Below are 27,756 nucleotides of genomic sequence, written 5' to 3' on the forward strand. Positions count from 1 at the left end.
TTATTTTTATCTCTAATAGATAACTTATTTATATTTATAATAATTCTAATGCATATGTTTACCAGGAATATTTGTATATTGACATTCCGACTAACCTTGCTATCTAACGTCAATACGAGCTAATATCCAATACAATGTACCGGCCACGATATGGTTGACAAAGTAGAAATAACTCTTCTAAGATAACAGCACTAATCCATCTGCATTGTAATAACGGTTCTACGTTATTTCGCCGACCTATTTTTTAATGTGGGACTTTTTATCGTCAGAATTTTCATCGCCAAAAACCCTGTTTTTTTTTTAATTCTGGGGGGGTTCTCCCCCAAGACCACCTCCTTACTATTAGAATCATACCCAACCCCTACAAAACACCCCCAAAATAAAAAATTGAAAAAACTGGGTTTTTGGCGATGAAAATTCTGACAATGAAAAGTCCCACGTTGAAAAATAGGTCGGCGAAATGCGTGTATACCTGTAATAACTCTGTAACAACCCAAGGCATGTGAAGGTACATTGTATTCATAACCATTTGTACCAATGTTGAAAAAGTTGAAATGTCATCTAAACCAACTCTCAATAAAAACATTAAAAAATAAGAAGCAGCTGATGTTCGAAGTCCACAGGAAAACCTGAAATGGAATGAGGAGGTGGACAAGGTACATGGAACAGAGACCCTGGTATGAGAACATGAGTTGAGCCCAACACATTTTGGGAAAAGTAACAGTAACAAAGCATACAATAAATATTTTTTGTAGAAGGTGAGCTTCAACGCCGAACTCTGGGAATTGTAGTTCAAGTAAGAAAGACTGTGAGAAAAAACATTGTAAAACTGCTTTGTGAAAAACATAGTCCTAGTGGCATCGTGCTTATTAAACATTGTGGGCGAAAGAAACCCGAGGCACCAAATCCTGGGAGAGGATATTGTTGTTTACAAGAAACTGTGCATGAGCCGAAGCAACAGCCTGACGAAATGTTCTAAATCCTTCTTTGTGAAAGCAAAATAAAATACTTGTAAATAGAAATGGCAATAGTTTGGGAACTTAGCTGCGAACTTAGGTTGCCGGTTTGCCACAGAGAGAGAACGAGATCATTAGTGATGGCCATCCTTTGGAGCATGTTTCAATATCCAACATTTCATAAACTATATATACTAAGCAATGACGTGTGTGTGTTTGTAATGTAGATACCTCTCAACTCCCTCAGGACCTTTTGTGCACCATGATGCTGTCTGCTACTACGTGCTTATGCTCTCATGCCGTGTTTTGCAGCTTTACCAAAAAAAAAATACTTTAAGGTCACAATCCTGACTTTTTGAGCATGGCCTGTCGGCGAGTATATTGCAACCCTGAAATCAAAATTGAGAGAGTGCGGAATAGACGAGTCCAGTCTTGAGGCTACCAGCAGAGGCAAGTGTAGATGACGTATGGAGTTAAATGGTACAGTTCTTCTGAACACTTAAGCAGTTGCAATGGAGGTTCACAAGGTTTTCAGATTAGTGGAGGTATAATCTTGGTGGGTGGCTTTGTTTAGTGGTCAAGTTAACCGGGCGATTCTTTGTACTGGCTGCAGAATATCACTTTTGCTCGACCCGAACCCTGAGACACAAGCAAAACGAAAGGCTTTGACACGGTTTGAAAAGAAAGTAACAATTAGGTTTAAAAATGCATCATTGTGTCAGCCTGCCAAACTCTACGGCTCTGGTATTGTTCTGGCTTTTACCGCACCATTTTTAAGCTTCATCAAACTGGATATAGAACATATAAGTGCCACAGACAAATACTCCATGCAAGAAGGGCTGGTGTGGTGGTATGGCACGACCCAGAGTAGCATCTGATTGTGATGTTCTTAGCAACTGTGCGAGGAGCAGGGGAGACTCCTACTTTCATGCTGACCAGCGCCATCAAAGGATGTATATCTTTGCCACAGTAGTATACGTCTCCCCTAGCACTAGCTCTCGTGCTTGCTGTTTGACAGAGATACCTTCCCTTACAGCAAAGACACCGGACACTCTTGCACCCCCACCATCCGCCCCTCCACCCGTGCTGGAAATGGAAATGTTTTACTGCATGATCTTACTAGCGACATGTTGCAGGGGTAGGGGGGGGGGGTGTTGGGAGATTGGTCTCACACCCATCACCCCTATATTAATAAACATTTGCCTCTCAGAAGATTAATCATGAACACCTGGAAAATAATGCAAGAGAGAAGCTTTTCTATAATGTTGCAAGGAAAGCATAAAAGGTGCACACCGTTTAAACCTAAAAAAGCTGTGCTTAAATATTTTTTGAAGAGTACAGTGCCAACAATTGATTTCCCAGGGACCCGGACCAAAACTCGAGTGGTCTTGCAGTAAGTGAATCGACCCTGGTCCTAGTGAATCCTAGATTTGCCAACGTTTAAAGCAGTGCAAACACATACATTGAAGGGTGCATATGTGTTTCCTGGATTCGAGATCTGGTGAGACATTTTTGCCCGATCTGGGAAAATGTGGCCCAATGCCCAGCAGTGCCCACCCCTGTGCAATGGCCCAGACAAAATCCAGTTCTGAATACAAAAAAGAGAAATGCCCTTCCCTTATAGATGAGAGGAAAATAGTTCAGTGACATCCTGTTATACGTGGCTCCGCTTGACAGCCCAGAGCCATGAGCACACGCTCCAGAAATAGTGAAAGGAGACGAATTGGGTACAGAAGTAATTGCATACCAGTGGGATATTTGAAGTATTTATTTTTTTAGTCCTGGCGTGTAGGTTTATTACAAAGCCATGTCTCTTACCAGATCACTTTTCTAAGATACCATTGTTGTGCTACAGCACTGAGAAATAAATAGTGTTAAAATGTGAAACAAAATATTTTTACATATTTGTTTTTTAACGAAGTGATAGCTTTGTAACAAGAGATTAAATACTTGGCAAGCTAGTGAAGCGAAACCTTATGCCACTTTATTGTCTGAAGTAAGTGTACAAATTAATGTAGTTGAAACATGCGTGTGTTTGTTTTAATGTATATACTCTCTAAATAGTCTTTGTCCTACGGAAAGAATTATAAGCGTTCAGATCGTTTCATCAAGTTTAAAAAAAATGTAATGCGTGTGTATGTGTAGATATATATATGTGTGTAAAAATATTTCAAGCAGGTCATCAACAGGTACATGTTGAAGTTAAAATTCTCGTAATTTAGAAATTCTTCGGATGTTCGCAAAGACATTTACAAGAGATTGATTGCCAGAACAGGAAATGCTGGGGAGAAAGTGCGGAAATGTATAAGATAAAACATTACTAAGCTGCAGAAATCTGATTTCGATGAGGAAGCGTGAAATAATTGCTAGCCAGCAGTATGGCTGTCATAAGATGTATTTCCTTTCCGTCTTTAGAGGCAAATCATTTCAGGTTATCTTGAAACAAATCTAATGCTTGATATTCTTGCAGGAATCTGAAACGTCCCTCCCCCTCCCAAATAGTAAAAAAGCCGCATTACTGCTAAAGATTATAGGTTAAAAGTTCCATGCTGAGAGATATAGTGAGCAGTTTGTGGGAGGCCCCAGCCTCCTTAGCGCCTTTGACAAGGGTGTTGACGATTTAAGGTCTCCAGCCTGCCCTGAGAGATCACTTATATCGAACAGCAGATGAAAAGCCAGTGCAGATGTAATTTATCGTCGGTGTTTCCTTCTAAAGAATAATTGTGGAGACTTGGCTAGATCAATAATATGGATTTTTGTTGTTAGGTCTTGTAGTCTGCACCATAATGAGAGATAGGGGACAGTGGCTGTTTTCTAATAGAAAATAAAGGATTGGTTTCCATGTCTTTCTGCATTTCAATGCAAAATGGCACACTTGAAACTAATTCAAGTGAAAGAAAGAGACCAGTTTCCATTATGCTCCTGCCATAGTGTAAACATGGTATATTAGGCCTGCAAACAAGGGGGGAGGAGAAGCGGCATATTTCGGGGTAGCGTAAAAAGGTTGCAAGTATTTGACCTGGATCATAGAATTATTGGCAATATCCAGGCGCACAACTCTCGATAAAGAAAACAGATGCCTTGTAGATATCAGGGAATGCAACATTCCTCCGAAGTGTGAAATAAAAAATTTTAAAAAAGAAAGAAATCCACAGTTGGCGTCAAGAAGCTGGATTCTGATCATGGGAAACTATCTGAGATAGCCACCTACACATTAAGGTAGTGCCGTATCTGCCCGTTTGTGTAAAGATAGGCAGACCCAGCTAATGCAGACTGGTGGCTTTAACCTTTCATCTGAGAATCGGGGCACATAAAAGCTTGACGCTCCGGCTGCCTGTTCTCAGCACAGAATGTAGGGGAAAATATGTATTTATTAAAAAATTATTCCAAAAGTATTATCTGGTTTAGGAATGTCTCCCTGGCCCAAATTTCACTGATGTGGGATTCTGTGGCCTACCAATGGTTTTTGAGATTGCTGTGCTTGAAAATATAAGTGTTCTGTGTAGATTAATACTGGCTAACACTTGACTGTTTGCGCCTTGTTCTGATATTTCAAAGTGATATACAATGTGATAATAAACCAACATTACAAATCCCTGTGCCAAAGTCACTGCTTATTAATATGAATGATACTAGGCTTTCTAAAACCATGTTGACCGTTTGTCAGCTGATTGTTCAGCCAAAAGGTTAGGTATAATGTAGCACTTTCGGATCTCTGTTGACTGTTGTCAATATAGGGATGTTGTGGCTATAGAGGCCTTCTGATCCCAGTCAACTTCTGAGGTTGTTCTATTCTTCGGTCATTTGTACGGATGTGTAGGTCATTTGCAGGCTTAAATAACTGTATGAAATCCACCCCGAGTGGCTCACAATGCTAGGGCTAAAAATCAATTATAAAAATAAGGTACATAATAGAACACGCCCACCAGATAATCCATCCTCCATATTAGCTGGTTCCTGCATTCGTCTCTTGGACACTCACTCCCTTCACACACACCAACATTCCTACAGTAATGGTGTTACTGAGTAAGGCTTACTGTAATAGCTTCTATCTGAGTGTATCTGCATGCCTTATCCATCAAATCCAACTGATCCAATTGCCCAGGCTGAGTTTTGAGCTGAGGCCTATGCAACACATCACACCTGCCCTAAAAGCTGTACGGTGGCTTGCTGTTGATTTCAGATTGTTTTCAAGTCCCTCTGTTTTATCCACTTTGCGTACTGAAACGCAGGCCCGACTCACCTAAAGAAAAAGTCAAGAAGTACTGTCCAATCAGTCTATCCAGGTCATCTATCTCCAAGACTCTGTCTACATCCATTTAAGAAAAATATGCTTGGTGGCAAACCTTGACATTGCAGGTGCTGCTTTATGAAATGATTTGTCAATTTCCTGCAAGAAAGCAACTGACATATCTGGAAGGGATTCTTGATTTGCTTCTTCAAGAAGGCCTTTCGACTTGTACATTTCCATCTTAACTGGACATGATACTGAGGCCTTTGAGTATGTCGGACATAGGAGACAGACACAATGGCATGTTTCAACAATGTCAAGTTTATTTAAACTAAAGAAATACCTTTGCCTACTTTTAGTTATGTTGGTTCCCTATTCTAAGACATAACAAAATGGTTCTTGTCCTGATGTGTTTTAAAAATAACAGTTGTGCTTCATCCCAAACCTATTCTATCCTATTGCCTACCCTAACACTAACAACAAAGTAACACAAAGTGGCCTATGGAAGTATTCAACTCCCCTCTTGGCATGGTTTGGGTGGTGCTTGAACTCCACTCACATAACATTTCAGTTCTTCCACTTCTTGGTTAAGGCCTAAACCTTTAGATACAGGTAAAAAACCAATTCTGTGTTTCACGCAACACTCTGTAGAAGGGGACTCTTGACCCCCTCACCAAGACTCTGCTAAGCTTGCAATGTTTGGTCTCTAATTGAAAAATGTGTTCCTGTAATTCAGTAACTTGGGTGTTGGACTTCCCGGGATCTCTTGCTTCTCCCTCCAGGATATCTCACTCTTTCATGTCTCTGTTAGCCCTGTGTGGGCTATGCAGCCTAACTGGTTGTAGGCATAGTACAATATCCTTTCCACCTCCAGAGGTCCTGGCTCTCTCGTCCCTCATGTACTGTCCGGCTTAGTTGGCTATGTTCAGTTTTTAATGCTATCACCCCCTTGAGTGTTTCCACAGCCCCTCATGGGCTAGTTGGCCTTGTCAGCTGCACATTTGATGCAAAGTTCTCACCCCTTCTTGTGGTTGTGTGTGTCTCAGCCTCTCGTGGGCTATTCAGCCTCATTGACTGTGCGTTTGTGGCAATGATCCCACCCCCTCCTGGGGTGCTCTCAGCCTCACGTGGGCGTTTTGGCCATGTGTTTGATGCAGTGCTCTCACCCCCCACCCCCACACCATTCCCCCTTGCGTGCTGTGTCTCTCTGCCTCTCTTTGGCAATTTGGCCTCTTGGCGATGTCTTCTCACCCCCTCCTGGAGTGCTTCAGAGTCTCACGCCCCCCCCCCCTTACTCTGCATCAGTGAGGCATCTGAGTGTTGGAGGTGCTGCTCATTGAAGGCGTCGGTGACTGCAGAGCAGTGCTTTAGAGGTCATTGACTTCCTTGCAGCAACTCCTCAATTAGGCATCTTGGCTCAGGAACGTGGTTGTGTCGAGTCTCTGGCAGTTTGATCTCATGCTCCAGTGGACCAAAGGTTGTCGGGTACTCTGCCCTTCTGGGTTCAGCAGTGTTTTGGAGGCTGCCGGATTCCTCTGCCTACACCACACGTCTTACTTGGTCCTGCCTTCAGGTTCAACCTACCCAGTGTAAAGGCACAGGCTTCCACTGTCTGCTGTGTAAGGAAAGCATGGTATCAACAGCAGACACAGACACAATAGAAAGAAGTTTCCAAAACCTTTTTTTCATATTTGGTAAGGTTGGGAGAATTCCTAACTGGCCCTAACTCTAGAAGTCAGTATAATCGAAATAAAAAGGCGTATACTAAAAAAAAAACTAACCTTGCCCTCCTTCTCAGATGATTAATGTGTAAAGGGGATATAAAATGGAAATATAGTGTCTCAAAAGAAATGTCAGAATGGCTTGGGTAACAACTTCCTTCCCCACATTCAGAAGCACAGGATCTCGAGAGCTTCTTTAAAAAGATAGGTGGTTGGCACAGTTCTATTAATCTGGCACACTTTGGCTTAATGGTACAGTTCAACAGTTCAGGCTTGAGCTTCAAGATGTTGACAGTTCAACAAGTTCTTTAGGCTTTGTCCGCCTTGCCACAAATGCACAGTTCAACTTGTACTTTACCACAATTCAACACAGGCTTCCCTCCACCGTGCTCTAGCCTATCTTTTCACAAAACTTTATTATTTTACTTCTCACATGGGTCTCCTTCTGCCAGGCTAAAACCCTCTTTTCTCTTTGTGGGGTTTCCTTCCCCAAGTTTCATTTCATACAACTTTTATCTTACTTTACTTTTACTGTCGAAGACTTTCGAAACTACAAGGATTTTACATAGACCTCTACATGACCACTTCGACATCTCTTTAAACAATTTGACAATCTTCTTCAACTCTCAGCACCAATGCTTCTTGGTACTTGTAGTTCTTTGGAATTATCATTCCTTTACTGCTTACAGTTCATACTTTGCCCTCTTGGTGTATTTAAAGTTCATACACTTTGTTTTTCCACTCCATCAAATTTCATTCAGGATCGCGGTTACTTTCTCGCCTTTGTTTCCCGCCTAATCACAAATTCAAACATTTTACAGAGAATTTTGAATGTGCGATTCCGCCTCGCAGGACCACTGTTTTACCTTGTATACTTCCATCATAGTTCAGCAGTTGTCTTTTTCATGACGCTCTTGTTGGCACACGCAGATCATTTAACTCTTGTTACAATTTAATTTGCCTTTAACACAAACCGGCCCTTTGTTGCCTTCGAAAACTTAGTTTGTGTTAATTGGGTATCTTTCTCAGGCACCTTTCACGTAACAGTTAAGGCCATTACCAGTACCTCCTCTGCACCTCCCCAACTTCGTCGTTCAACTGGGAGGGGAGTGGACTGCCTTGAAGCATTTTGAAGGTATATCCTTTCTTATCAGCCACTTTCAATCTTGGAACGCTTATGACTTTTCAAATGTATGGAATTCTCGCCTGACTCTCTCTCGTTCTCCGCAAGTGCCCATCAGCCCCTTGGCCCACCAACTTCGAAAGCTTGATTCGCATCAGCCCTGGAAGAGCGGCTCCTTCTCATACCCAGCCTCGCTCAGAGTGTGCCTGTGCGCGCCACCTTTTATCCTGACCGGGAGTGTTAACAAGTGCCAGGTGTGTGTATGTGTATGTGTGTGTGTGTGTGTGTGTGTGTGGTTAGGATTACGTGCCTAACTATGCCTGATCTCATTAAAGAGACAGAGCCATTGCAAATCATTAGAGGTTATCTTCCTGGCCTCATTCCTCCTCTTCCTCGGCTCAGTAGTGTTGTCAGTGTGGAAATGGGAGAAATTATGGGAGTTGTAGTTTCCCATAAAATAGGTAGGGACAGGAGTTAGATGCACTGAGGGAAAAGGGGGATACCATACCTCACTATCAGGTGCTTCTTACCACTTCTTGAGGACCCGTACCCAGGTGATCCTCCCTTGCTTGTCCACCCGCATGGTCGGGATCCAAAAGTGAAGGCCTTTCCCTGGCCATCTGAATATGGGACCCCCGGGGACTAGGTTGTGAAACACCCTCTGGTTTTTCACAGTGGGCTGGCTCAGGCTTACTCCTCCCCCGTAGGTACGATTGTGCATCCTTTTAGGATCTCCCATGAAACCATAGAGGAACCAGGATTGGTTCTACATCTCCTAAACAGAGTGAGGTCAGCAGCTAAGCCGTTCACTGTTAAAGGACCCTCTACAGTATAACATGGTCCAACTTGCATACAACCCATAAACAATGGGGTTTCTCTCTCACAGTAAGGTGTAGTCATAGCTTTTTTTGAGATTTCCTTGTGCCCTAAGGGGGATCACCACAAGTTAGATCCCAATTGCCTGTCCCTAGGGAGTATCTTGCTTATCAGACTCACCTACCCAGTGTCAATGGGGCTGACTCACCTGTGAGGAGAAAGGACGAATTCCTGGGATTCATCCCAGCACTGACAATTGAACCTGGCCATGATACCAAAGCCCTCTGTGGGCAGTGACCTCTCAACCCAGAGCACCCGTTCTTCCAGTGGGACCCTTCAGGGTCCTGCCTTTTGAGTTTTGCACTTTTAAAGGAACCACACTACTATGCTCTACTCTTACGTTGTTCTGCACTTATTTAATTGTACTATGTGTTTTCACATGTATTTCTGAACATCTCCTCATCCCTGCAACATTTAACTGACCTGGAATGTACCAAGGCTATAAATGATCCGCCTACCTCTTCCCTTCACACCCCTTCCCCATACTCGTCCTCTTGGGGTGATACAAATATGGACTGCGTTTGGAGATGTTGCCTTTTAAATCTCAAATAAATACAGTCTACATTCCATTCACACATGGATACGCCACACAACTTACCTCATAATATTGAATTATACTTTGTACAGGGTGTAGCATCCCATGCAATCAGACCACAGTACTCTGAAACATAAATATACAAATATCATCAACCAAAACCATCACAAATCATCCAACAATGTATCACATCTCTTCTGTTTTCCCCTTCCCCTCCTCTGCTGCCCTTTTCTGTTGTCTTGCAGACCAGTGTATCGATACACCTGGTGGGGGCACAAACCCGACAAGCCTCAGGACAGATGGACCATTGTGGTGGTCACTGGCACAGTTTTAAAACATCTTAACATAATATCACCAACACTCCATGCTTCAACATATGCACACACCAATAACCCAAAACATCACATTTGCTTCTCTTCTAAGGATACCATGAGTCAATAATGGATTGGAAAGTGATCAACAAGAAAGTAGAACTCATTCAACGCAAAGGTGAACACCAAGACACATTTTATAAGCATGTAGATAGAAGTGTGTTGAATGCGGGTTCTTCCAGTAAGTAAGCACCACAGCAGTCCAGAGTAATACAAGTGCCCTTATTCCAGTATACACAAGATATGTCCTTAAGTATAGTATAGCACAGAATGGCATTGGACATCCAGCACCCCAGCCAGCTCCTTTCTGTAAGGAACTCATGGTGGTAAAAGTTAAGACAGGCACAAGTGATCACAGTTCAAGGTTAAACTGTATAGGTAGGTTGGAAAAAAGTCTAATCTAAATCTAAGATGGGCGCAAGCTACGACCATCAAATAATAATAAGGCAGTCCTAGTGGTGCCTGGCCAAATAAAAGGGCCTATACTAAAAAAAAAGATTACCAATCCTTACAACTAAATACTAAAAGAATGTGGGATAGGGTTCACAAGAAAGAAAGAAGTGTTCACAAATGATAAGTCAGGATGTGGTAGCCAGGGTCTCCCTTCCCCACGTTTTGATCACGGGACAAGGCGGGACTCCTGAGCACAACACACTCTTGAGCTTTCCCAGCATGAGATGACAGTTCCTTAATTTGCCATTTGCGACTTTCATTCAACACAGTTTATCGGCTCCCCCCCCCCTTGACTCACCGGCTGTAATGAACCGCTTGGCTTTTCTGGTCTCTGGAGTCCAGGCTGGTAACACGGTAGTGAGCGTCTCTCCCTGTTCTGATTATCAGTGAAGCACCGTGTACCATTGACATCTGCTGCAACACACGCTGGCTATTGTTCTCGGTCTTAATATTCCTTACTCTGAGGCTATGCAGGTTTGGGTCTGAAAGGGCAAAGTCGCTTCTCTCCTTGCCACCCTTTCAGTTCTCGCTGCCTTTCTCCTCCTCTTGAACTGCTGTACTTGAATAGCTGTCTCATCGTGCGGTCTGCCTTGCTCATAGCATGCTCTCATCCTCCACATTTTATCCCTGTGGGCAAGGGAAAGCGCTGTCAGGTGTGCGTGTGATTCTGGTTAGTTGCCTGACTTTACCTGATCTTTGTGTTGGGACATGTCAGGTAAATGGCTCTGGTGTTAGTCCGTTGTCTTTCGTGTTGTGAGAAAGTGTTTGTGTCGGAAAGCGGGAGGAGGGTTAAGTGTCTTGAGTATCCTACGTGGTAGGATGGGGAAAAGGTTTAGTAAGAAGGGGATTACCGCGTCTCACCCATCGGTGTCCCACCTCCTCTACCGAGGACCCCTCATCCAGGTGATCCTCCCACACTGTTCACCCCCTGTTACTGGATCCAATAGCGGTGGCCGTGTCCTGGCCACCTGGATGACAGACCCCCGGGGACTACTAGGGGAGAAACCTTCATGTTTCTCACATTTCCAACTGTCAATAGTGGAACACTCAGCACTAAGAACCAATATTATAATTGCTGTATTTATTGAGTGCAAACCTAGCTTCGAGAAGCAATGGAGCGCTTTACAGAGATATACAATAATACAGATACATACCATTGCGCTTTACAGAGGTATACAAAAGTACAGATGTATAATTGAGCACTTTTCAGAGCTAACAACAGAACAGATATACAGCAGGGGGGTAGGATATAGAGGGGCACACAGGAGGGGTACTGGTGTACCGGGTGGCGGGGACAAAAGGAGCAGGCAGCATCTACCGAATCAGGTAGCGTGAGGGGCAGCGTGATGGCCTAGGTGTTGAGAAGGAGAGACTCCTCGAAGAGGTGGGTTTTGGGTTCTTTAAAATTGTAGGAGTGTTGGGGACGAGTCTGATGCTGATGGGGAGGAGGAGGTTCCATAGTCTTGGGGCATAGGCAGAGAAGCCTTTTTTTCTGGTCCTTTCCTTTTTGCAGCGGTGGATTTCAAGTCTGCACGTGTCCTGGTTTCTGGTGGTGCGCTGTCCGCCAGAGATGCTGAGTTTCTCGCTGAGGTAGCTGGGTGGCTTGAGGGCGACTGCTTTATAGATGATGCAGCAAGGCTTGAAATCGATTTGTGCGTGCAGTGGGAGCCAGTGAAGGTTGAGGGCCTGGGTGATGTGGTCGTATCGGCGTAGACCCTTGATGAGGTATGTGGCTGTGTGTAGGACACTTCTCAAGGAGACACAGGGGAAGACAATAGGAGGCCTTCAAGGAGTGCATTGTCCCCATCCAGGTGGGATAGGACCAGTGCCACCCATGTAGTACATTCCATAGTTGAACCATACATTCTAACCAGTAGAATACCACAAAGTGTCTTATGCTTATGGCTACATGTAATATTAATGTCAAAGTATTAGATGAAATCTACACTAGCAACGTTCATATAACAACTTATAGAACAGCACATACTCTCATCCCACCGAAAAAAGAAAATATTTATATAAATGATGAGAGAACACAGTGGCACTATGTAGCAGTGTTTGAATGGAAATGCATCTTGTTTAAGCAGTGGCCTGAAAATAGTAACATTTTGCATGGTGTTACCAGGAGAAACTAACACGACTCACTACGAATATTCTGACATTAGCAAAGCTGGTAAATCCTGAAAACAAAATCTGCTCCACACTGGCAAAGATGCAGTTAAGCTGTTCCTCCCAGTTTCATCAAAATAATTTCCCCGACAGGCTGCCTTTACTGAATGGCGGCCTGTCGGGGAAACAATGCATATGCGTGTGTATGTGTATGTGTGTATGTGTGGTGTGTGTGTTTTTTATGTGGGTAAGGGGGGGCGGGTTAAGAGTCTTGGGGTTGCTAGGGTGTATCCTGCGGAAAACAGGGCAAGGTGTAGGGAGAAGAGATCGGGGGAGGTAAAGGAGGTTAAGCGGGTGTCCCCCACATTGGGAGAGGGCAGGAAAGGGAGTGCTTGATGTTTCACTGCAGTGCCGAAACCGTGCTTTGGAAACTGTACTTTCGTGAAAACGGCATGCAGGAAACATCATAGATCCCAGTTTAACATCAAGGACCACGTCACATAGTGTTAAACCCTTCACAGGATTGCAGCTATAAAATACTCACTTGGTAATATAAACCTAACAGTGAGACCACAATTACAGGAGATAAAAATAACCAACAAGAACTACATTGGTAAAGACCAGTTAAGAGACACCAGTACATGAGCAGAAGGATACTCCTAAAGCTATTTCGATTGCCAACTGTACACAACTCTAGAAGATACCTTGACTCAGCACTATAAGAGGATTAATGGCCACTCACAAAGGTAAAATTGGATTTGTGCCCTCATGTAAACAAGCATGACCTTAGCGTTCACCCACATAGAGAAACATAGGAATAAAGGGCCATTTGCAAACCCGATTTAACACCCACTTGCAAAGGAATCAGGGGCTTCATGCCTTTTCCGCAAATAGAAACATGGCATTCTTGCCCACTCTCACAAATGTTTGCTAAGTGCTCTCACACACACACAGCACATAGGGTTAGCAAGCAGTCACATGAGAAAATGGTTGCTCACCGATGCATTTAAACCTTCAGCACATTACAAACAAATCCCAACATAACCATAAGCACCTGATATAATATGCATTTTAAGTATGGAAGTGATAATTTATGATCACTTCATAAAACAGATGCGGATTTGGTGAACCCTTCTAATAAATTAACATTACAGGATCCTCATGAGAACAGTACATGGCACATATATTCCAGGAAAGAGTACTTAGCATATTTTGTCCCTCAGTGCACCTTTAATATTGGGGAGTTAAACTGTTTCAGTTGGCCCACTGGTCTAAAAAGAAATGGTGATTGTAAAATATTCCTGGAGGCAGGACAGTATAACAGCACATCTGTTTGTTGGCCCATTAGTTCTGTGCTCAGTTGTACCTCTTAAGTGCAAACTCGGTTGTGTACAGCAGCTGCTCATCGGCTAAGCAATGTGAGAAACTGAACTTCATATCGCCACCATGCGTTCCAGTGACAATGTGGAGGACTTGAATGTAGCACCAGGGAATGCATGGACTAGTTGTGCGTTTTTTGGATAAACGTCCAGCTGTAGTAGCCTTTCAGCATGTCTGTTGGAATGTAAAATGCAGTTACCGGAGACAAGCCTGATAGTACTCAGACTTCCATGATACCTCTGTCATTACAGTTGCTTCTAGCATCATGATGCAAGCACCACAGAACTATACTTGACATGCCCCAACCACCACCAGCACGAGATGGCTCTTTGCGACCACCACTATGAGGTCACTGTTTGCCACATTGGTCCACCAGGGTCAGCGGATTTCTGACAGTTGTTTGTTGCGACAAAACACAACAGCTGCACTGTTATTGACACACCCCCAGCATCCACCTTAATCTTATTACTCATTTTGAACCAGACATGGACAGGTGTGATCAGTAGCTGCAAACTCATGACTGTAGAATGTTTTAATCAGGAGAAGTCTAATTTGGGGGCATTTTCCATCCACCCCAAATCAGGAGCACCGAACCTTTATAAAGTTATTTATGTGAACCTGGGACTCCCAATCTAACAATATTGATTCCCTACAACCTCCCACCCCTTCTGGGGCAAAATACATACAGGATTGAACAGAAGGTCTATTTATTCATAAAATAGAAATAGGTAAATCAATTTAAATATAAACATGTTATGCATCTTTGAAAGTCCAATGCTAGTGATGGCTACTATGAAGAATGATCAATACACTGGTCACGTAAATTGTCAAAAATGACTTAAACTTGAAAGTGAACTTTTAAAGCCCACACATCACCATATGTGTATTTGAATTAGCGTGAGTGCACATCCACCATACGTTGAACAGTGTATGAGGACTCGAGATAAAATTGTAATTTTACAGAAAAGAAATTAAATAAGAACATTCCTGGCTACCTAATTGTCTCTAGTTCTTATTCATTGAAAATCACCCCCTCCCCCAACTCAATGGACATGTCAGACATCCAAACATCGTTCTAGAAAACTCATTGTAAAAAGCAACTCAACATTCCTCCACGTGAATCACTTGCAAAATGAAAATGTATGTTTGCTAAATTTCCTTTAGAGGTGTGTGTACTGCATTAATATGTAAACGTGTACATTTTCAATGGACAGCGCTTAAAGGTGGGAAAAGGGGTAGCAATTAAGTGCCCTTTACCTTTTGTGTTGAGCAGTTCTGCACTGATGACCGGATTCTGCTTGGTGGTGTAACCAAGGAATGACTTCATTTATATAATTTTTCTAAGTATGCACACAATGAGATATCCTTAATTCTTCTGTGCTTGCACAATGCACAGAGAAGGAATGAGAGTATCTTGCCATATAGAGACCATAGGATCTTTTTGTTCAAATCTATTATTCCAGAAACACTTGCGCTTTTAAAATGTTTGCTAATTTTCCAGCTTGTACAGTCAATTTAGAGACCTTGACCCTCAGTTCATACAAATAAGGGGCTAGGATTTAATCTATTTCCCCTTTAGAGTATATTTCACCTCAGAATTATATACTTTGGCTGTCTCACACACAGAAGGAACCCCGATGAAGGGCTGGTTCAATTCTAACCCTATGGGAACAGGTGAGCATCAGTCAGCAAGATCGGATCAGCTTCCCTCAACAGCCTGGTTCCTTCCACTGAAGAAGGCCTGCCTCTTGAACTCCAGGCAGATCCTCGCTTACAGTGCTCTGCTAATAATACAAAATAGTTCAAAGGAAAGCAATTTATTTAATTCTCCTTTCCATTGTTAGCAATTCTTCTTTCTCTTCTTCTGTCAGTCAGCGAGTGAGCGAGTGAATCCCCTTTGTCTACAGGTTTTGACTTTATATAGATTAGAACCCATTCCCTTTCGGGGTGGGTATAATTTCTCTAATAGTGCAGTGCATGTGATTAGACAGTGTTCCAAAAGTGACATTACACTAAACCATCCCCTTCATGTGCATTGTGCATATTAATGAAGAGGGCAATCTAAAGGGACTGACTTCTAAACCCATTTGATGTGATGTCATCTTAGAGATTTCTACATTAAACAATTGTAATTTTCTGAAACATCATGTTCCTCATATGTGAGCATGTGACTAATGGGTTCATCAGATAATATTAGTATAAAGTTTAAGGATTTCAATCAGGCAACACACACCTTGGTCTCAGCCTAGTATGTAGCGCACAACTAAGATGCCTTTCTCCTTATTTTATGCACATGCAATTTGAGATGTACACAACTCGTATCACACCCCCTTTTTCAAATACCCCGGGTTACAATGGACCATGAACCAGGCCGGTTGGTGAAAATGCAATATTTTATTTATTTTTAAAATTCAAAGGAACTCATACAATGTTTAATATGGGCCAGCAATCACCAATGAGGTGATACTAACAACAATGAAAATGTAAGCAATGCACTTGGTTAACCTTCTAGTACAACATATACACAGCCCACATGAATAGGAGCACTTTTTGAATTAGGAGAGATAGCACCCAAGTTAAGGATTCCTCCTGCAATGTTCCCTCAACCCACAATTAATCAAATTCTGAGTGGATAGAAAGAGGCAGCAGGTAGTCAGGTAGTCACCAGCACCTACCGCTACCACTCAGATTAACTCGGGTTTCACATTAAAAAAGGTTACCATTCCTGAAGTCCACAAAATCATTGCATCTCTTAAACCATCTAACTGTAAGGGTGATAGCTGCCCAGCCCAGATTATAAAAGATGCCACCAGAGACCTTGTAAACTCCTCCTTCTCTAACAATGCCGTCCCTAGTTACCTCAAACAGTCTTGGGTTCTACCACTATTAAAAAAACAGACCCTTGACCCGGCTATACCCACTAACTACAGACCAATTACGACAGTCCCCTTTCTACTTAAAATCTTGGACAGAATAGCCTGCCTGCAAATACAAGACTATCTTGAAGCTCACAAATGACTTGGTACCCGGCAATCTGGCTTCAGGCCCTAGCATGGAACTGAAACCGCACTTGTCGACATCAAAAGCCAGATCGATGAATTAAAAGACAAAGGAAAGATGGCCATTCTAATTCTACTCGACCTCTCTCCGGCCTTTGATCTGGTGGATCACTCCATACTTTGTAACCACCTATCCTCAGCGGCCCATTTCTCCAGTTCCGCAGTTGCCTGGATCCAATCTTTCCTCGCTTACAGAACTATGTGCGTGTTCTCACCCTCAGCAGCTGCTGACCCCATCCCTCTCACCTGCGGAGTCCCTCAAGGATCCTGCGTCTCGCCCACTTTGTACAACATTTTTACAAAGCCACTTTTCGACAAACTGGACCGTCTGGGTGTCACCTACACAAATTATGCGGACGACACCCAGATACTCCTACCCCTTTCAGGAACCTATGATATAGACGTTGCGCGGATTAACAAAGTCTACATCATCATTCAGGCATGGATGGCCACACATGGCCTCTGCCTGAATGATGATAAGACAGAATTACTCCTAGTCGGATCATCTAATAACCTTCTCAAACTAAGTCCTCACTACACAAATATCCTCATCGATGGAAACAGTATACCCATTGCCAAACATGTAAAAACCATAGGTTTCTACCTCGATGCCCAGTCTAACCTAATTAAGCAGATTAACATGACCTCGTCGGCCACAGCCTACACAGGCAAGTTGATCAGAGCCTGTAGACCTTTACTATCCCCCACCAATTGCCTTACTCTGGCGAGAGCGCTCATACAATCTAAATTGGATTATTGCAACAGCCTTTATCTAAGAGCAAACAAAACCATCTTAAATAAACTCCAGATCATGCAAAATAACGCGCTCAGAGCAGCGTTGAACATTCCCAAAAGAGAGCACATATCAGAAACCAGAAAGCACTACAGGTGGCTCTCTATACATGACAAAATTGACCTAAAAACGATCTGCCTTACTCATAAAGCGCTTAACCACCAAGCCCCCCTCTATCTCACAGATACATTTTCATGGAAGGTTCCCAATAGAATCACTAGATCATCCAACATACCATGTCTGGCGATGCCCAGATACAATCTAAAAAAAGCCGGAGGCTCCAGCTTCCCGGTATTAGCCGCCCAGCTCTGGAACACTCTCCCTCAGAATATTCAGACTATACAAACCTTCAACAAATTCAGAAGCCATGTTATCACATGGATACTCAACAAAACATAAACTGACAGCTCTTGATACCACTGACCGTTAGGAGGTCGGTGTAACTAGTATGTGCTATCCATCCTGTATTACTGCTATGTCCTATGTATAATGTTTAATATGTATATATGTACCATTGTAATTTTCCTGAATGCGCAAACTGTACTCTTATACATAACTGTATATGCTATGTCTTGTTACCATTACTATCCTCTAGTGCCCAATTACCTCCGGGCCAGGTGCGCAATATAAATAAAATAAACAAACAAACAAACAAGGGGCAGAAAACAGATTCAAAATCCGACCTTCCCTCACAAAATAAGATTTTAAACCCTTTGCAAAGGCCTAAAATAACACTCACATTTTAACAATTAATGTATGTATGTTTAAATTATAATATATATATGTTTTATCACAATAGCATGTATGTTATATCACTGTCAATCACAATGCAATGGATCAGCAAAAACATACAATACGAAAATGATTGGAAAGTTTAGAGCATCCTGCAGCCAAATGACATGTTGGAAAGTTGCAATTTTCTCAATTCCCGCTTTAAATTACCCAAACGGTTTTTAATACAAACGGGTGATATACTCTGATTTGGAGTGTGGTTGGGCTGGGGGAAGATATATATCACAGGGACAAGACAAAAGTGAAGGGAGGTCTCTAGCTGAAAAACTAGATGAGATATGCAAGATAGAAAAAGGGTCGATTTGAGTAAAATGAAGCTGTGAAATAGGAAAGAAAATCAGTTGAGACAAGAACAGGTTTACTTTAAACTAGACTATTCAGACTACACCGCCAAAGAGGGACACAGTAAGATCCAAGGTTGATTAGCAACTTCGTCTTTAACACCCTAGCGTCCAACCCTAAGCAGAAACTAGTCTGATCACTCAAAATATGACTAAGGGTTTAGGATTTACACAAGACAAAATTAATAAAGAGATGGTGCTAGCACTTTAGAAAGTCAAGGACAGGTACACAGATAATTCTAACAGTTTCAACAAGTTACCAGGGTATAAATATGACTACTTAGAGAGTGGGATAAGGACAAAGGCAAGACAAGGTAGGCTATGTGTTTTTATGGGGTGGGGATTATACTCGCAGTCCACTTTTTGGTTTTGGGATTTTTGGACAGTCAACCGGGTCTGGTCACCACACGGGCGGCACGCCTGGCAAAAGTCAGCTGGGCAAGGTTTGGTCACTGGGTAGCGAACAACTGGGCAATTTGGGTCACTGGATGGCACAGGTACTACTGGATGCAGCCAGTGGGCAAGCAGTTAGTGGGCAGCAAGCCAGCCTGGTCTTGGGATACTTCCCACAAGAATACAACAGCTTTTTCCCTTTGGTTATTTGGGATTTTAGTGGGATTTCAGAATTGATGCCTTGCTGCAATAGGATCAGCAATGCTTAGGCCTTGTAGTTGGAATCAACAAGATGAATGGAGCAGATCATGCACGCAGCGCAGGAACTTCAGGAATAGTGTGTGTTTAGAGTCCTGTCATGGACTCTTATTTATAATGCAAAGTGACATCATAGAAGTGTATGGCTGAGCAGGCTTAGCTAAACACACCTCTAACCCACTGGATTGGTCGAGGGTGCTAGTCCCCACCTCACTCTCAGCTGGTAGGATCTAAAGGCCAGGTTGGCAGATTTATGATGTGAGTTTTACAATGTTCAAACCTCCCACAGTTACTTTAGCTGAAATCCGATTTGACCACAAATGGAACATTTATACAGTTGAAGTGTCTTAGCAAATTACATAAACAGGTTACGTATGTTATGCAGACCATTGCAGTCCAACTCTGCAATCTGTGAGACATTGTTTTGTACGTTTAATAATCTTTGGTCATTTTCAGTGAAATGTTAGGCCTAAAATTCTGTAATTTTACACATGCGTACATACTATCATAGGGCCTATTTCTGTTTAACGTTCCGTCGTATGTCCTTTCCACATGATCCACATTCTTCTGGCATTCGTGTCCCATACATGCGATTGACAGCCAAGACCTCTTATTTGAAATCCACAAAAATCACATTTAAACCATTCAAGTCCTGCTACAAAGATAAGCCTTTAAAGTTTATTTATAAATAAAAGTCCCTGGAAACAGATGGGCGGTCCATTGTCCTGCACTGGACCATTTTTTTTTTTCCTCTTCAGCTACCACCAATGGTCATTTCCTCCAGAGTAAGGTGAGGGTTTCCCAGCTTCATTGAAGGTTTATTGCCCCTTCTCCACCTCACACTTCAGTGTCCTGGAGATTCCATTGTAGAGGGCTCCACCCAGACCAGATTTTGTCCAACCTAGTAATAATCACTGGGGTGTTAGTATCTACCGAGAGGGCCCCTTTTGTTTCTGTCATCCTCTCAGCAGAAACCTGTTTTTGGCTGACATCCCTCCCTGCAGCCACTGAAGTTTGATTTCATTGTATTTACTTTTGGTCTGAATTGGAAGGAAACCTGGTGAATAGAACCATTTCATACATTGTATTTTCACAGTACAGTCCCCTTTCACATTGCTAGGCAAGAAAAAGTTTTTGTTGAACATAGTACTCTCAAACAAGCATTTTTCTTCTTTAGTTTGCAAAGCCCATTTTTACACATGTGATGCAAGATGCTAGCACTTTGCTTTCAAATTGTGTTTTCGACTTTCCATCGGGATTACCACACTGTTTTGCAGCCATAGTTATTTACTTGTAGGCAGTAGTTTATTTGAACCACATATGACACTTTGTAACTTAAAAAGTGAAGCTTTTCCCGTGCGGCGGAAGGTGAAGTTTCTTTATTGATTTTTCTCAGATTTTGTTTGACAGAGCCTGTCATTCAGGGGTCATACTTGGTTTTGCTGAAGCACAATGGGGATATGAATGGGCATTGCAGGGCCTTATTAATAACAGTAGTTTGAGGAATAACAGATATAATTTTAAGGTAAAATACCGCCTTTTCAGTGGGGACTTTGGGGCTGGCAGCAAAGCAGCGCTGCTTTTTCATTCTATTTCTTTTGTATATGTAAGAACACACTGGCAAGCTCCCTCAGTGTGCCCCCTTGTTCCATCCTGCCCAATATGTGCTTTGCAAGATGGTGCAGCCATCTTTTTGGCGCTGCAAACAGGAGCCAGTGCAGCCATTTTGTTGGTGACTGCAGATGCGCAGCTTGGTGATGTGGGGAAGTACTGCTGAGTGGTTAAATATATCCCACAAGAACCACTGATTGTAGGTGTAAACCTTCAATTCCAATCTGAATAGAAAAACAATTCACATTAGTTGAAAGTAATTTTGGGTACAGAGCAGGTAGCACAACCTTGATGCGCGATTGAAAACGCAATGTAGACAGAAAGTGTATCCAAGAGTGTTGGATACTCCCGTCCCATGCACACCTTTGAGCTAGTATGCTAGTAGTTCAGAGAACTTCCAAACATTCTAAATGATTTAAAAAGTGTCCCTTAGGTATGTATCTGTTGATTGGACTAAAGGTTGTAGTACTTGCCGATCTAGATAGCTAATGGGTCAAATACACTCTCTGTATCAGCTACTATTGGTCTAAATGAAGTTGCAGCTGCATGTTTGTGGATTTAGGTAGCACGTAGAAGACTGTGTGATTGGTAAGGGGTTAGTCAAGAACTCCTTTGTTGTGGTGTTGATCCAACCACTTTGTACAGCAACTTCCAATGTGTTTTAATGAGATCAACAATCTCTCTTATGGGATCTCTGTTTAATTTGAGTTAGACAAGTAGACATACTCATCTGTCAAGAGATTAAGATAGTATGGTAGAAATCAGTGTTCATAGCCACTACGGCTCCACCTTTTTCGGCTTGTTTGATAGTCAAGCTCTGATCTTTGGCTACATTTTCAATCAACCTTATCTGGTTGCTTTTGATGCTACTGGGAACATTCTTCTTATAATTCACCTTTTCATTTGTTTGATTACTTGACTCTCAAACATATTGAGAGCTGTGTTTTTACAGGTGGTATTAAAGTTGCTCTCTGGTCAAAGCTTTAGTGTATCAAAGGATAATGATTCACTCTCCATAGGTGGTGGTAACTCGGAACACATCTGTAAATGGATTTTCCTCAATAGTTTTCTAAAGTTCACTGTTCACTTTTTCTTTAAACAATGAGAAGTTGAATGTGGGTACAAATGACAGGCCCATATTTAGTAATATGAGTTGTTCACTCAATATTCTGTTGGAGATGTTGACAGCAATGTTATTCTGACTGTTTATTTTTGTCTTGATCTTAAATGTCTTTTGCCCTCTTCTGGTCTTCTTTTTGGGTCTAAAAAAGCAACATTGGTGGTGGTTGGTGTAGTTGTAATAGATTGTGTGATCACAGAGTTGGTTGGTTGTGTTCCTTCTTTTTTCATGGATAACCCCTGAAGAAGAGAGATTAATCTCGATACGCGTTGGGTACATTAAACAACATAATTGAAAGAAATCGAATTGGAAATTGGTATAATTTCATATTGGAAGATATTCAAATATTGAAAAATGAAATTTCAATCACTAAGAATGCTTACTACGGACTAAGAAATACAACAAATTGCAAGAAAACTATAAAGAAGCCATAAACAGATCTAAAACCCGTTTATTTGGGACAAAGATAGTGTGCAGGGGACGCAAGTTCCCCAACAAGGGAACCCTTTCCTTTTTTTGTCTAGTGTAAACATCCCATATGCCAGGGATGTAGTTTCTCATCTGCACCTTAAAACATCACAGAACTTTAACTAATATCGAATTGGAACAGTATCTGAAAACAATATAAATATCAAAAACAACAGGAGTGCAGTATTTTTCGGAATGTACTGTTCATGTATGTGGTCAGGATAGAATCACCACTTGAGCCTACACTGCCACTTGAGTTGCTGTCTTCGGTCTAGTCACTCAAGTTGTATATCCCACCTTGTGTATTAGGGTTCCTGTTGCTGGCCACCTCAAAGTTCGGTCAGTAGTACTCTTGCCAATTATAATACTATATCCCTCATGTAATCTAAATTGTCACTTTTGAATTTGCGTATTTTTCTTTGTTCGATTCCTTTTGGTACAATGAATGAATGTCCTCAAGAATGTTATGTAGTTCTTCTGAGTTCTTAAATTCACTCAGCTGATTTTTAAGTTCTAAGATTTCACTATTTATTGATGTGAGATTTTTGGACAACTCCTTGATGGTTAATAAAAATAGGTCCAAAGAACACTTATTCAGAATTTGGTCCCACTTTTTCACAAATTCAACACTGTCTTTACACAATGTAGGGCGTCGATCTACCCTCGGTCCTCTTGGAATATGTTGGGCTTTGTAATATTCCACTAATGTAAATGCATGAAGCTTCTGTGAAATTTCTCTCCTTCTCATTCTCTCAAGTTTGTTGATTAATTTACTTGGATCACCACTTGCGTATGTCGAATGTTCAACCTGAGCTATTAGTGACACAATTCTACTGGCTTCCTCCTAGGAGAAGGCTAAAGTTGTCGCATGTTTATTGGTGAGGTCATTTATCATCATAGAGGACATATCTTATGAGAGGGTACAATATAGACTGCTTGAAACTGCCCCTTGTAATGGAGGCATGGTATCACAAGTATGACACTTACACAAGAGGTACACGTTTCAAAACCTTTATTCAATTTTTAGGGTTTGGAAAATCTCCTGCTTTTCCCTATAACTATGATGGGAGTAGTCTCTACCATCAATTAATAAAGAAAACACAGTCCTAGTCAGTCTTTGTCAAATCAAAATGGCCTTTTCTAACAAAACCTAATGTCTGCCCTATCACTTATACAGAATGTGTGTAAAGGGGAATATGTATGCAAAGGAAAATCATTGTTATAACATAAAAGATCCAAGTGACTGAGTCAGCTCTCCTCTCCACTTTGGACAGCACAGAGTAAGGTGGCCCCTGTAGACAGGATGACGCACTCTGGATCAGGTTCTCAAAACAGAGGCAGTTCAAAACGTGGGTCGAGGCCCGCCTGGCCTTCCATGTTAAAGTCACTTATTCCAACATTCAAAAAGTTATTTTGCAGCTCAACCAAAAAGTTCACGTAGGTCTTGCCCCGTTGGGCTCTGACCTCTCAATAAACAAGTACCTGATTCAAAGCAGATCTCCCTCAGCCGGGCACGGACCTCGCAATCACAGCACTTGCAGGGGTTCCCTCCCCAAGCTTAATTCACATTTGTTGGGGCTCCCTTCCCCTAATTTACCACACTTAAGGACTCCCTCCATCGGGCTTGGGCCTTTCACTGATGTCGAAGACTTTCGAATGTGTGAGGCGTTTAATATAGACCTCTGCACGACCACTTTAACTTTCTCTTCAGCTCACACTCTTATATTAATTGGCCCAGTGTTTCTTGGTCTTGGTAGTTCAGTACCATAAGCACACAAGTTCAAAGAAATCTTTCTCTTCAAGCATTCACCTTTTCACCCCCCCCTTTTCTAGTGCTAATCTTGACCATTACGCATTTCAGAGTTCGTTCACTTTGCCACTTTATAACAAAACATTTCACAGAGACTTTCAAGTGGGTTACTTCCTTTCGTCGGAACACTCCACTACTCTGTATCACTGGCTTAACAATTATCAGCCACTTAAAAGTTCCTCACTGGTTAGCTTTCTTTCGCATCTCATCAGCATGTGGGAAACCTTCACTTGCGAGATATACTGTTGTGATTTCAATCTTTCCTTGACACAAACCAGCCTTTCATGTCTTTCACTAACTCGCCGGGTGTGCGTGTTACTTGATAAATGAGTCCAGGTTAATACCACAGGTTTGGCCTCGCCTCCCCAACTCTGTCGTTGACCCGGGAGAGTCACTGGTGTTCTTGAAACACAATGCAGGTTATATCTTGTCTGTTTTAGCTTTCTCCACGTCTCCTTCACGTCTTCCTGTAGGCAACAACCTCCTGCAGGAAACTTCAGGGTTTCTTTACCCTTTGCTCTGCTGCTCCAGTAGGTTTGCCTTCGCCCCGGAAGATCTGCTCCTTCTCGTGTTCCACCTTGCTCAGAGTGTCTCTATGTTCCGCCTTTTATCCGTGTGGGGAGAGCCAATGGGTATCAGATGTATGATATGATATGGTAGGTTATTTATAACACGCTTAAGGTTTCTAAGCGTGGACCCGGGGATTGAACCTGTGTTGCTCCGTGTCGTCTTGCTTCCAAGGCGAACACGTTGCCCCTGAGCTATTCTCCCGAGATTGTATGTGATTAAAGTCAAATGCCTGACTTTGCCTGACCCGATTAGTGGGACATGTCCAATGAGATATATATAAGGGTTAGCCTCTTTACTCTGTTGCCCTCTTCCTCGGCCCAGTGTTTGTGCAGAAGGGGGCTGGGGGGAGTTGGGACATTGGAGAATACTATAAAGTAGGATCAGGCATATGTACTGTAAAAGGGGGGAATACCGCGTCTCACCATCTGTTGCCTCACCCCCACACCCCGAAGACCCCTCACCCAGGTGATCCTCAAGCACTGGTCCACCCCAGGGGTCTGGATCCAAAGGCTATGGCCATGCCCTGGCCCACCTGAGAGATTGATTCCCGGGGACTAGTAGGCGAGACAACCTTTGGTTTATCACAACCTGATGAAGGGAAACAGAATCCCAAAATGAATTGTGCAGATGACTTACTAAATATTTTTGCCCTGGTGCTTTTAATTTGCCAAACTGCACTTGTGGAGGTGCAATGCTTTTTAATGTGTACCAGTGTTTTTAAAAATAAGGCAAATTTTGCCCTAGTGCTAATACTGTGCAAAGTTTGCACCTGCACCAGTGCAAAGTTTCTGTAATCTGGCCCTAGGAGTCTCTCCTATGCACAAGTCTCTCTCCAGACCAGCTGCGAGGGCCAAGTCTGCTGGGGCAGAAAAGAAAAATAGTAATGCCAGCGCAGCCAGGGATACATTGGTTACTAAGAAGCCCAGTCTGGTCTACAGTTTGGTGACTAAAATGCAGCAAGCATGTTTTTACCTGGTGCGTCAGGCATCTAATTTGGGAAAGCTTTTACCTGTAAGCTGCCTGGCTGCCACGCCCGGGTACAGAGTGCCTTTACTTTCAGGGTATGTTCATTTGCTCTTTCCAAGTCCGCCACGTCGAACGCACTGCAAATAGCTGGCTCGGCTTCTTGATCACCTTGGGCTTTATGGAATGAAACCGAATGCCGTCACCGACATTACTGCAAGAATATGAAGCTTCCGAATGTGATCTATTACATTTATAAACTTCTGGCCACCATGTTATCGAGGACTAACGGCACTTAAAAGAAGATTCTAACTCTTAACGTGTACTGCGCGTGCCAAATCTATCCCTAATTGTTGCCGCAGTTTGGAACGGAGAAACATCATTAACAGATGAACACTGCGAATCCTTCTGTGAATAGGGGAGCAATCCCAAGACTGGCTTTCTTTATGTCGCAAAAGTTTTAGAGGCAACGTTGAATTACCAGCGAGCGCAAATGCTATGCTTAATCGCTGCTCTGGCGCCTTGATGTAATCTAGAAATTAGATCATTTATTGATATTATCAGAGAAAGCGCAACCGGCGAATAAATGCTGTTCGTCATCTCCCAGTCTTCACACGTTGTTAGTCAATAAATGAAATCTATTTTATTTAAGCATAATCATATGCGTTGTAGATTAAACTTTTTCATGCAATCTTTACGCAGCACAGAAAGGACAGATGTATGGGAATTGTAAAAAAAAAAAAAAAAAAATCCAGATATGCATAAAAACTGTTCAAGTGCATAAAGCGGCCCCATCTGGAAGGCATCTAACAGAAATGAAGTTGTACAAAACCATTCCATTGATAATAAAGCTAATTTTTATGGGTCTGACAAGTATGTAATTATGTTCAGTGGTGCTTTTCAGATTTTATCACAGTCAATAAACCGCAGTGGTAATTTCATTCCCATTTGACATATTTACATGGCAACATTTGATTGGAGGAATTAGTAAGCCTGAAAGCCTTGATAGATATGTTTTAATGATCTGTGACCTCCGCAGTCCCTCATCTGTTTATTGTTGCAACAGGCGAGAAGTCATTCCTGTGTGACCTCTGCGGCTTCGCTGGCGGGACCCGGCACGCCCTCACCAAGCATCGGCGTCAGCACACAGGTCAGTCCAAGCTGTCAGTCAAATGTGCATGCTTTTTGTCCGCTTGGCGAGAAGTTGGCAGGCCAAGGAGGTGAGTGAAAATTGTGACGTGAAATCGTGTAATGCAAATTTTGCAAGTTTTCTCTGTTTGCTTTGAAGTTTGTAGTCCAACCAAAGTTGACATTTAGGTTTACTTTCACTTTTTGACTTATGATCTTGAGTTCTAAATGTCAGTGTTTTATATTGACTACTTTCCTCAATGTTGTTTTTATTTTTGTGAACTACATTTTATTTATTTCAAACTCGGCCCGAAAGAAAATGGTGCTCTGTCCAATAGTTAACTCGTGAAACAACACGTATACATGTAAAAATGAAGAACAATTTTAAAAGTGCTCCAAAGCAGAGACTGGGATACCGCAAAGACTATAAACTGGATTGAAAAGGTAAATTGAAAGGGTTCTAATTTTGGGAGGGGAAAGTCTTTAAGCCATCATGAGAAAATAGTAGCATAGTGGGAAGCTGCAGAGAGAAAGTTTCTTTCTAAAATATGGATCGACGCATTGAACTTTCCTGTTTTGTGAGCTTTTGTTGCTTCCTCACATGTGACAGGGACCCTTAAAACCAAGATCCACTGGCTTGCCGCGGACCCTGATCCCCCTGGGAGTCACCATCCCTAGTGGTCCTCGGAACTGGC

At 42.4% G+C, this 27,756-nt stretch overlaps 1 protein-coding gene across 2 annotated transcripts in view; it reads left to right on the top strand.

Annotated features, from left to right (window-relative positions):
- ZNF407 (zinc finger protein 407) overlaps positions 1-27,756 on the top strand; it is a 2,669,902-nt gene that overhangs the window by 1,899,027 nt on the left and 743,119 nt on the right. For both annotated transcript variants that reach the window (XM_069620736.1, XM_069620737.1), the window contains exon 7: positions 27,000-27,083. In XM_069620736.1, coding sequence (XP_069476837.1) covers positions 27,000-27,083 — 84 coding nt within the window. The remainder of the gene's footprint in view (positions 1-26,999; positions 27,084-27,756) is intronic.

This window comes from Ambystoma mexicanum, chromosome 5q (assembly GCF_040938575.1).
Source record: "Ambystoma mexicanum isolate Mex_15411 chromosome 5q, UKY_AmexF1_1, whole genome shotgun sequence".
Taxonomy (NCBI): domain Eukaryota; kingdom Metazoa; phylum Chordata; class Amphibia; order Caudata; family Ambystomatidae; genus Ambystoma; species Ambystoma mexicanum.